At 39.3% G+C, this 11,958-nt stretch overlaps 1 protein-coding gene across 2 annotated transcripts in view; it reads left to right on the top strand.

Annotated features, from left to right (window-relative positions):
• Window positions 1-1,430: 1,430 nt before the first annotated feature.
• Window positions 1,431-11,958, top strand: part of camk1b (calcium/calmodulin-dependent protein kinase Ib) — a 38,722-nt gene continuing 28,194 nt past the window's right edge. Inside the window, exons 1-3 of one of the 2 annotated variants that reach the window (XM_032513605.1) lie at window positions 1,431-1,535; window positions 3,152-3,164; window positions 7,614-7,727. In XM_032513605.1, coding sequence (XP_032369496.1) covers window positions 1,457-1,535; window positions 3,152-3,164; window positions 7,614-7,727 — 206 coding nt within the window. In that variant the 5' untranslated portion in view covers window positions 1,431-1,456. The remainder of the gene's footprint in view (window positions 1,536-3,151; window positions 3,165-7,613; window positions 7,728-11,958) is intronic. The other variant, XM_032513606.1, reaches the window with a different exon arrangement.

Here is an 11,958-nt window from a genome sequence, read left to right as displayed (position 1 = left end):
TTATGATGCAGCTGCACCACAGGGCCATTCCTTTTATAACTGCATTCACTTCAGAAATTCTTTATTGTAGGCTACATTTCCTTACCTCAAATTGTAGGTTACAATGCCATATTGTTAATAAAGGAGGGAAGGTAAGAGGCCTGGGTGTAAAAACAACACAGGTGTAATCAGGGGTCGAATTGGGCCTGGGCTGTCTTGTGGCCAATGCATTTGATACTTTTTACTTTCTTAATAATTCAAACAATGAAGAAAACATGTTTTCCTTGTAGATGTAGAGAATATATTCCTAAATAAAGTGACGTAAGAACTTGCAAACACCAAACTTTCAAAGGATTTACTCTTTTCCGTGGGCTAGGTTTGCTGTATAATTCTGGGTCCATTGCCAACAATGTCTGCCATTTAAAAAAGGCAAAAATCTTAAGGGACTCAGGATAAGAAATAGCAAATGCCCACTAAACATTAAGCCTTAACTGCCACAGGCATGATTCTAGGGCTCTTGGCTATATAAATCCCTAAAAAACAATAGCTGAATAATGCACTTAAGCCACTTTTGGGGGGGCTTCATTCTGGGCCTTATTTTGAAGCAATGTCACAAACAAATGAGTTAAATTGGTTTGCTAATGAATTTTATTCTGTCAAAAAACAATATACAAACAGCACACTAACTTGACCAAAGATATGCTAACTCGCTCGGATTACCAAGACAAAAACAAAGCACACATGGAGCATGGATATGGACACACACAAGCAATCAAATGCAACGAAATAAAGTTAAATTATTTATTATTATTATTTCTTAATTAATCATACTATAAAAGATAAATAGCATGCAATAGACAAGCTGTTGTGTGTGATTCTGAAGCACGTGTGACACGTGATAAACGCACGACAAGTGAACGAACGTGCCTAAAAGAGTCTGGGCTATGCTGCTGTAGAAAGGGTTAAGCAGCAAGTTGAAAACCATTTCAGGATCAAACTTAAGTTGCCGCTATACGACCACCATACTAGCAGCCTAGTCTAGCCATATCAGGCTTATATGGCAACACGTTCTTTTCTGCTGTTTGTGCACTTAACCAACTCTTTAATAAGTGTAGGCTATATGGCGCAGTTTTAGATGCCAACAACTGCAAGTCCATCATTATCACTATGGCTACTGCCATTAGCCTGCTTGCTACAATTACGGCTAAACAACTGCTAATTATTTTCATCACCACCACCATGTCAGTAGGGGTAATTTGCTAAAACCATTATCGAGGCTGCACCCCGACAACACTTCTCTCCAAGCCTTTTATCATAATCAGCACGGGTGTCAAGGGTGGAGAGAGGTGACCAATGGTGTCGCAGAAATGTTTACCTGTTCGCCACAGCGGGCGCGTTGATTGGTCCATTCGTAGTCCTGCCCTGCAGTGACGTCAGATTGAGCGCTTCTGGAGAGGTTGCCAAGTACAGATTCCGTATGAGAGCGCTCCGAGTTGTAGAGACAAGCAGACGGACACTCACACGGCCGTTGGACCATACTTACTGCTACATTTCAGGTAGGATCGACTGCTGCCACAAAGTCATGACACAAACATGTCACTCTGACTCTATCTCAAGGGCTAAAAGGATGTAGGAGCGTGGTTCCTTGCCAGGGGTTTTGATTTGCAACATTTATCAGTAACGTTAGCTAACCTAAACAGGCGCTTTACGTTCACTCCGTGCTATGGGACTGTTTGTTTAGGGGAACGTTTTACAACTCTTTGAGGTGATTTCATGACTTTAAAACTATAAGTCGTATTAGCGTCACTACATGGGAGACTGCTGAAGTTAACCGTCAGTCTCGATATGCAGATGTAATGTCATTCACATGAAGAGGACCTCCTGTACTACGTAACTGTAGCTGCAGTTTCGAACATAGGCTACTGAAAATGGTTAATATAGCTTACTTGTCTTCTTCCAAACAAACCAGTAACTAGACTGCTGTCTAAATTAATATGATGCAAGTTTATACAGTAGGCCTAGGATATGTCTGACCAAATATAAATAACTCTGTGCTATTGAGAATGCCCTTGTGGGGCTACTATTAATCTTTACAGCAGGAATGGCGCGAATTACGTTTATTTTTACCATATTACCATTATCATATCCCTCTTTCTGTTTCACTCGCCCTTTTTCTTTCATCTCTCTCTCTCTCTCTCTCTCTCTCTCTCTCTCTCTCTCACCACACACACACACACACACACACACCACACACACACACACACACACACTCACACCGCTTCTGTCTATAGGATCTTGTAAGAGGTGTGCTTATCAATTAATAAGCTCACTTTGAGAGGAGATTTGTTGTGCGTCACTAACACCATCTGACCAATCAGACTGCTCTTAGTGAATCTCTCTGTGTTTGACAGTCAGCCAGTGGATGCATAGAGTTGATAGATCGAGAGCCATGCCGTTTTGGATTGGCACCAATGGTTAGCTCTCTCTTGATGGAGTGATGGTGTAGATTAGTTGGATAGTGTTCTCCAGTGATAGTTGATAGACTTAACAAGTTATTAAACAGAGAAATTCCAAACTGCCTCTCCACTGTTCCCTCTGTGTCCATGCTTTGAACTTGTTCCTCTTGGAACACAGAAAAAAAACACTCGCCCACCACTGCAGAGACCTAGGATCTTTGTCTGTTTAACCGTTTGACCCAGTTAATCATTTTATTTGTTTCACTTTGGTCAACGGGTTTATCTCTTCCTGATGGCAAATATTTCCAAAGAGACAATAAACCCACTAAGGTAAAGAATGACAATGTTGGGAGTTCGAAAAGGATTCCTATCCTTAAAAAAATGCATTAAACTGTATGAAATGTGATCCCAAACCTGGGTAGCTGTATGGGAAAAAGAATGCTGGGCTTTGGTCTTTAAGGCAGATTTCAGATTGATTAAAAGGGTCCTGTCTTTTGCAGCTCTAAAAGCAGCTATGCCTGACCTAAGAAAGCCTTGAAAAGAAGTACTAAAATAAAATCATCACACATCCAGTGTAGAGCTGTTGCCAAACTTTTAACACCATTGCAAATAAAATTTCACACTCTAACGTCGTAACCACATGTCATTTCGTCACACTTAACTGGTCGTGTGTACGTGTGTGTGTGTGTGTTTCTTCTGTCTACTGCACATCACAGGAATGGGAAACCAGTGAGTACAGCGACTCTATTTTGTGTAAACCTTAAACGCAAGGATGAATGCTGCATGTAACATAGTAGTCTGGGAATGTGGTTATAGTATCGTGCATCTCCCTACATCCAGCCTCTTCAATCCTTTCATTTCTTGGGTTTTGAGCAGCTTATCTTAACCCGTTGGTCAAAAGTCGTATCATCAGTGGACATGGAGGGGCTCTTTTTGGCCTTCTACATGCTCATACGATACCTGCATGTGTCTCTCTCCTGTGCTCTCCCACATTTTTAAACTTGCCCCTATCTGCCCCTGTGTCTTAAACTGGAACCTTATTCTGCTGTCTATAGAATTTGCCTGTATGAAAAACAGGACCCCCCTTCCTCTTATTCAACTTTGTCCCTAACGCTACTATTGCTTGAAATGTGAAGTTGCCTTACATGAAACACCTCCAGATGTTTGAGCCATTGAAGGTAAATCCAAGTGTTATAAAGGAGATTTAGGGGCATGTTGGTATTTCCTGTAGCTTTCTAAAAGGAGCGCAACCAGTGACAAGCAATGGTTAATGCATTCATAGATTTTAAATGACTTTGATGTTTTAATGACTTTGATGTTCACTATCATGAATTCTCAGTGCATGGATTAACATGAATCTCCATACCAGCAAGGTGAAATGCTAAAAAACAAAGCAGTACGTGAGAGGTGTTTCTCTGGCTTCAGTGATTTCCTCCAAATGGTTGCAGTTATTTTTAGCCTAAAGGTTACTACTGTGTAAACATGTACTGGGATGCCCTGCCTAAATAATGCTGGTCAGGAGATAAGGTTAGAGCTGCAACTGTTAATTGTATTTCTTAACTCTTCTGGGCAAACAAAAATGCCAAACATGCTGACAAATCTATCAAAGTTTACCAGAGCTTTGAGAAATGTCTTAAAATAGTTCCTTTTTTATGTGGTAGTCAAAATGTGTTTTGCGTTACATCAATTTAAATAGAGAAAAGCAAGCATATCTTCACATTTAAAAAGTCTGTAATCAGCAAATTATTGATACTTTTTAAATAATTCATTAATGATTATTTGCATAATTATAACCAGCTAGCTAGTCAGTTAGTTTCCGCTTGGGAAATGGGTCCTCAATTCTCTGGTGTCAAGTTGAAGATGTTTTGAGGAATAGAGTTACAGTCTACAATGTATTGTCTGTTTGTCCCCTACAGTAGGTATTAGACTCCAGGAACAGAGGCCCCAACAGGGCAGACTTACCGGAAAAGCTTTTATACGCTGGACTTCCTCTTACTGCTTCCCCAAAGCACATTACTTTGCATGCTGCTTTTTCATGCAAAGTTAAGAGATTCTTCCTTTTACGTCAGTTACTTTTAAAGGCATGCTAAATTAAGTACAGGAAACAATGATTGAGATTAATTTAAATGTTAAACTGTAAGATTAGTTCCTTGTGCTTTAGGTTACATTGTTCAGTGAGTTTATATCAGATGCTGTATGTATCACCTGATCAGGTTGTATCACATGTCTTTCCAGTCCATATTCAATAACCACACACTGGCAGCCTGGAGGCCAGCCAAACTTAGCCCCGCCCACAACATTTGAGGTCGGGAAGTTCGGTCTGGACTTCATCCGTTGAGGAGCAGCTATGCTCAACAGTAACATAATCAACCACATCACCAAAGAGCGCTTGGGCTGTTTTCATTTACAACAAAGATGGCTGCCGCTGGAGAATTGAGTGTAGATTCCACCATTGCGTCTGTTATAGAAGATATTGACTGCGCATTTATTTTAAAAGAGGAACAGAGAACCGTGATCAAGGCATTGGTCGACTGGAAAGATGTTTTTGCCGTCCTTCCTAAGGGATTTGGCAAAAGTTTAATTTAATCAGCTGGCCTACGTCACATACTCCGTTGCTCTAATTGGTTGTAGGTCTAGCCAATTGAGTGCAGACGCATTTTCTTTCCTGGTTCGGTTGAGACATGCCCCATAATCACAGCCCAATGGAGCAGTATCAGACTCATATTCTGACTAGAATCTGAGTATGACAACATCCTGCTAACACACTGGATGCTTCTGTGTATTCTTTTTTTAACTAAACATAACACACTGCAGCCAGCCGTCAAAGTGAGAATGATTTCCAACTTAGCTGCCACCTGCCATCAGACACTAAAGCAATGTTGACTCTCAGATACAATAGCAGCTTCTTTGGGTTTCCATGACGACGCTTATGAAGCCAACCTCTGACATTATTGAAGGCGGCGAGAGGGCCACCTTATTTGTGTGTGTGCAGCAGCAATCAGCGACTGCACCTCAATGCAGCTAGAAGAGGCCATGTCCTTCTTAACATCTGAGATAACCGCAGTGTTAAGCCCACCCCTCTTTATGACTTAATACCACTCACATGCGCTATTCAGAATTTAAATGAGTTTACTTTGAACTAATAGGGAAATGATTAACTGTGCTATCATATAGTCTTTGACAAAATTACTCTTGGACTATTCATAACAATACATTACATCATCTCATATGACCAACTGTGAAGTTGCCAGGCAGGCAGCAGTAACAGAGGAGGAGAGGGAGGCATGCTGATATGAACAGAGCTATTTTAGTCTTCCAGGTCTTGAGTTATAGGCACTTTCTGGGTTTGGATGATGATAGCTGTGACAGCAGAGTCCTCTGTGATCTCCAGAGAGTGTGGTGAGGACAAACATCTTAACGTTAACTTCTTCTGATAAATGTGAAACATAAGTTGAATTGTGTCTTTTTTTTAACTCTTAAAGGTTAGTGTTTACAGCTTGGCATGATTTTTTTTATGTGGCCCAGTTTGTGAAGCTAATTTGTATCTTACACTTGAGCACTACACAAGCTCAGTAAAGTCACACACACATTACAGATAAGCTGAGATTTTATAGACTGATACGCTCATGAGTTTTGGCTCTTCACACAGAAGCTCATGTTTAGGTTTCAGTCATACCCTTGGCATTTTGACCATACCTTTTGTTAGTATTAAATGATTAGGGTTTTATGCATCTCTTGCACTGCTTGACTCTGCTATAAAAAGGGGAACCACTGTATAATTGTTCAAAAGTAATTGTTCTAAAGCAACAGCCAGGTCACTAAAGTGAAACTATAGTTTACTTATTAACCTAGTAGATATTGACTATGACTTTTAGCCCTCTGTAGAACACACAGATACTTGACTGCAGGACATAACTTTTCATGACATGTCCAAATAAACAAAGGAAATTCTATACACATCGAGCAGATCCTTTAACCTGGCTCGTCAGATGCTTTGTTAACACAGAAGACGTCTTTGGAAACAGTTTGCAAAAGGGTGGGCACTTTAAAAAAACAAACAAACAAAACACTGGAAGGTGATTGGATGAATCATCTGTCTATCATGTCTGCCATTGTTGTTTTGACGAACAGTCGTGGCCATCACACACACCTGAACCACGGCTGTAGCTGCCAGTAGCTCCTCATTGGTTGCTAATTGGTTCGGTACGCTGCTGTAAAACATAAATGCATTACTTGAAGCCTGGCAAGATGGGTTTTCATGTGAAATGTGATTCGATTTTCGCATGATCTCGTCATATCGCAAAAAATCCAGCTCCTGTGCAAGGTTAGGTAACAGATACTCTGCCATGTTAAACCTTCAGTGTAACAATATTGCAGAAATCACTTTGAATGCTAAAGTTTCAGGACTCACATAAACAACAATGACCTTGTATTTACCTGTGTGACAAGTATTTCAGTATAATGTATGACAGTTATGTTATAATTATATAAGCCTTACGCCTACACATGATAGCACAGAGGAAAAGCGCAGTGCAGGTATTCAACATTATTGCTCCTGGCTTTAGTTGCACCTTGAAAAGTCATCGGCAACAAGGTCAAAGTTTAGGCCAGTTCCTTTCCTTAACCTGTGAAATAGAAGTTATCCTTTTTGCGTCATACAATTTGATTGTGCTAAACAATTAGTCAGTTACTTCACTTCATTGTGTAACTTTTAGCTGCAGGAAGTGTTTTTTTCCAACACCAACCCACAGAGCTAATGCAAACCCAAGCCATTATCCCCAAAGATCTAAATACATGCTACATTACACAGCAATGGGGCCTGTGGATTAGGATGTTGTTTTACATATGTTAATGTTAAGTACTTTCTTTAAATTGCCTGTGTTTGAAAGATGCATAGATCATTTGCCAGTATTTCCCAACATGACATCATGCATTGCATACTATTAGTGTGACATCACATGTGACAAACACTTTAAGAAATCCACAGATGTTAGTAATCTAAGTCATAAAAAATTAAATAATTTTGTATTCACTTTAATACAATCTACCTTAAAAGAAAAGGGAGCAGCACTATCAATGCAGTATTGTATTTACTGCATGTGGAAGATGGAAGCCAATACATTTGGTATTTATTGGCATTAATGAGCTTCTCCTCCCTATCCTCTTTTTCTTCTGTAGTATTGTTTCTGACCGTAACAACAAGAAGATGCCACTGGGTGACGATTGCCATGCTTGGAAAAAGAAGACCACAGATGTAAAGGATCAGTATGACTTTAAAGAGATCTTGGGAACGTAAGTGTCAGTCCCAGCAACAAAAACCCTTGTGTTTCAGCTTTGTATGATTGCTTTTTCACACTCTGGGAAACAATGTCAAAAGTTGAATGAAGGGTGTGCGTTTTTACTTTTTTACTGATGCATTAAATGCATTTAATGCATCCTGACCCTTTTTGTATGGATTGTATTTGATAAATTATCATGCTAATTATTGAATATACCCTATTTGGTAATTATTAACTGGCCATAAATGCATTACTGTACAATTAGCCTTCTGACAACATCTAGATGTATTTTGAAAATGTGTCACTGCTCGAAGTGTGTTTATGCTGGGCTGCTCCTGTCAGTGTCTTCAGATAAACAGCTTGGTGCTTAATCGGACATAAGAGGCTCTAATGGGAACCTGATGTGGTGCAAGCAGCACACATGTGGTAACTGTGTCAGTGCAAAGCCAGCAACACTGTTTTTCTCAGGCCATTTTTTACACCTTTTACCAGTTTGGTAATTTCATGGCTAATAACAAATATGCTTCTGCCAAGGTACATGTAGGTGGTGTGGCACAGATGAATTTGTATGAATACAGATCAGGTGGTGCAGTGCAATTTGGTACTTTTACACAAACAGATATTTTTGTGCATTATTTGAAACATACAAAGATTTCTACAAACGCGTATCTAAATCTCTCTCTAAAATTTAAAAACACATTCACAGACAATATTTAAAGCAGTTATCCATATTGGTTAACTATTACCTTTATATTAGGTTAATCCAGTGAAATCATTTTGAGCACAGAGCACCATTACAGATCTTGTGACATTTATATTTGTGCAAAACTCTAAACACAGTTGCTCTTGGTAGTCAAAAGGATATTTTCCACCAAATAAAAAGGATTGATTGGGATTGGTCAGTGTATGCAGTCTAATGCAAATAAATACAATAACCCTGCAGTAGATTTTCAGTAATATGATAGCACTACTAGGGCTAGGTACCAAATTCAATACTGTTTATGCCCCGACCGAATTGCCTCTAAAGTATTGAGTATCGAAAAATGTAAAATGTAATGATGTAATTTCTTTTTGTTTAAAAATAAAAATGGTATCGGAAAAAGGTATTGCTTGGAACCGGTATCAAAGTCATAGCATTGGTACCGGTATTGAAAGTTTTTGAGCAATGCCCAGCCCTAAGCACTACAATACATATTTGTGAAGCTTCCAAAGTTTACATTTGTTGATTGTGTCATCAAAACCATATTGATTTACCTCACCGACACAGTGTCAACAAATCAGCTACAAATTATTACACTGAGAGGCTGATACTCTGCATACAAGTGATTGTAGACAGAACATTAGAAACACCTCTTAAGGAAATACAGTTCTCAAGAAACAGCACCACTAAATATACAGCCTCATAAATTGCCTTGGAGTTGAGTCAACACCTCTGACACAGTGTTAATGAAAACTGAACTTGATACTTTACAAAGATAGGAGTTATTGCTGGGCTGCTGTATTAGATTACATAAGTCTGTACAGGTGTATTTAATAAAGTTATAACTCTGCCAAAGGAATTTACACAGACACAATACAGCTAGACCGAACTAATCAACAATAATTCCTAAAGCTAGAGTGGCCAAAAGAGCTTAACACAGTGCAACTCCGATGAAAAAATATGCAGACAGTCATTTACACCAATGAGTTTTACTTGACATCAGTTTCAACCTTGGACTCTAGCTTTTGTGTCGCTTGCTGTGTCTGTGTAGCTGGTGAGTGTGAGGCATTTGGAGAGGGGTGGCTCCCAATTTTTATTTTGAGGACAACATTCTTAATGCAGCCGTAATGCACTTATGTGTCTTTGCAAAGGAATCATACATTAATATTACATACACTTTTTGGAGTGCTCGATGGCATGCCTACTGCTTGTCATTTGTCGAGCCGTAAGTCATGTTCTGCATCTATTAAGCCCAACTTAAAATAATAATAATAATAATAATACACCTTATTATGTATAGCACCTTTCATTCCATTAAATGCAGCTCAAAGTGCTTCACAAAATAAACAGATCAATAACACATATGGCAGTCTATTCTACATTCACACAAGTAAGCAGGAACATAATTCTGGTAGCACTGCAGTACACTTGTTCAAACCCAAAGAGAATTGGACACTTGCAACAATAGAGCATAGACACCATCACCAAGACAGGACCATTTTTGTCTTCTAGACCCCTCCTGGGGTTGACTTGGTCCTCCTGTCTAAATGGTCCTGCTGTGCTATTCTTCCCGCTGTGAAGCTTTTGCCCAGCTTTCCCAAATTAGCAGGACAATTTGGTCCCTAGTTTGCTCTCAAAGAACAAATTGCTCTGAGAATACACTGCAGTTAAGTGTAACTTAATCCTACTTTTATGATCCTTAACCATGGGTGCTGAGTGCCATAAGACAGGATGTTTATCCAAGGTGTGTCACTTCATGCACCTTTCACATACACCCATATCCTTGTTGGTCCAGGATTAAGTTGTGTGAACACTAGTCCGTCATTGCAGCTTTATTGAAATTTACCGTCTTTCCTGTTGGTATTTTTACTGTAAACACTCGTATCAAGGCAAGATCCCACTCAAAAGAAAATCTTCAAAGGCTGATTAATCTGTGGCCACATTTTCAAGACCATTGATCAGAAATTGATAATTATTTAAGATTTGTGGGAATCAGCCTTATTTATGACAACATGAGTCTAATGCAGGCCAACTGCATTAGAAAGAGTAGCAGGGGACCTCAGTTCAAAGAACTGAATAGGGATGAAATTAGGGTGACTGCCAATGCTATATGTTATGCATAATAATGTGGCATGTTTCTGTAATTGTGTTAGTTACTTCCAATTTAAAGTCTGATTAATGAAATGTATAAATTATTTTTCTAGCACCCTAATGTAGATAGAAGGGAACAAAAGGGGGATATTATATACAGGTGAATATAGCAATACCATACCAAATTGAAATTGTATAAGTATATAAGCCCAACTGATGGTGGCATGGTTTCCCTTCCTTTCAACCCTTTCATTGTCATCGTTCCAGTCCTCCACCTGCCCCCAGTTTGATGCTGAGCTTGTTTATGGAGAGAACACCAGCTCACCGCATCACTCAGCTGTGTGCCATATTCATTTGCCATTGCTGGATTGTTGTCTTGGTAACAACAGGAGACACTTTCCATAATGGACTCAAACAGTCACTATGGAAACAAAGTTTTGATTTGCTATTAATAATCCACCAACGGGTGCATATATGTGTACATTGCGCAAGAGATGAACTCACTCTCTCTTTCACAGTAAAACACAGAAAGAAATGGCACACAGAGAGATATTCTTCACAAATGTGCCATGTTTCTGGAGCCTCCTTCCCTGAAATGTTTGATCATGAAGTAGATGTACTGTAGGTGCTGCAAATCACCTCATCACTGAATCAAATGATTTCATCCCATCTAAAACATTAGCATAAATCTTTCTACGACTTGACTAGAATTGCAGAGCCCAATACATATTGAGCTCTGCAATCAAAATATAGAATTGGTTGTCTTGTTTCTATGTTAAGATGGAATTAATACCTTTGTTGTTGTTGTTGAGAACGTTAGCATATAGGACAAGTATCACAAACACTTTACATTTGATTGTTTCTTTTAAATGTCTGTCTTTAGTGACACAAATAAAATGATACAGGGACTTTAAACCCGATACCAGTGGATTGTGGGGTTTGGTGCTGTGATTACCCAGCTGCTGCCACGTGTTTTTGTAATCAAAACAGATCGGAATTAATAATCCACACACGCAATGACACTGTCACCGCAATCAACTCAAATCCTCTTTTGCCTTCCTTCTTTTCTCATTTGTTTCAGTAACTTATGTTAATCTCTTCTCCCCTCCCCCTTCCCTCTCTCATTCTGTCTTTCTGTTTATCTCTATCTCTGTCCAACTCAGCCCAAAACCACATCCCTGTTGTCACAAACCCAGCTCCATTTTGGCTCTCAATCCCTGTCACCTGCTCTTTTAACTGTTTCCTGGTTTCACACTGTGTTTGCTGTGGAACAGGGATCCTAGTGTGTCCTGCCGCCCTTTGATTTTCATCTGAAATTAAAGCTTTCATGGGATCCCTTTTTACAGGGATCAGAACACTCAACTAAGCATAAGGCCGACCATTGAACCCACTTCAGAGTTATTGTCAACAAGACACAGTATACTGTTAAATAACATCCTACTCTTACAGTTAA

The sequence above is a fragment of the Etheostoma spectabile genome, chromosome 4 (genome assembly GCF_008692095.1).
Source record: "Etheostoma spectabile isolate EspeVRDwgs_2016 chromosome 4, UIUC_Espe_1.0, whole genome shotgun sequence".
In the NCBI taxonomy this organism is placed as follows: Eukaryota; Metazoa; Chordata; class Actinopteri; order Perciformes; family Percidae; genus Etheostoma; species Etheostoma spectabile.
Note: the sequence above shows the minus strand (reverse complement) of the source record. Positions and strands in the feature narration are given on the sequence as shown.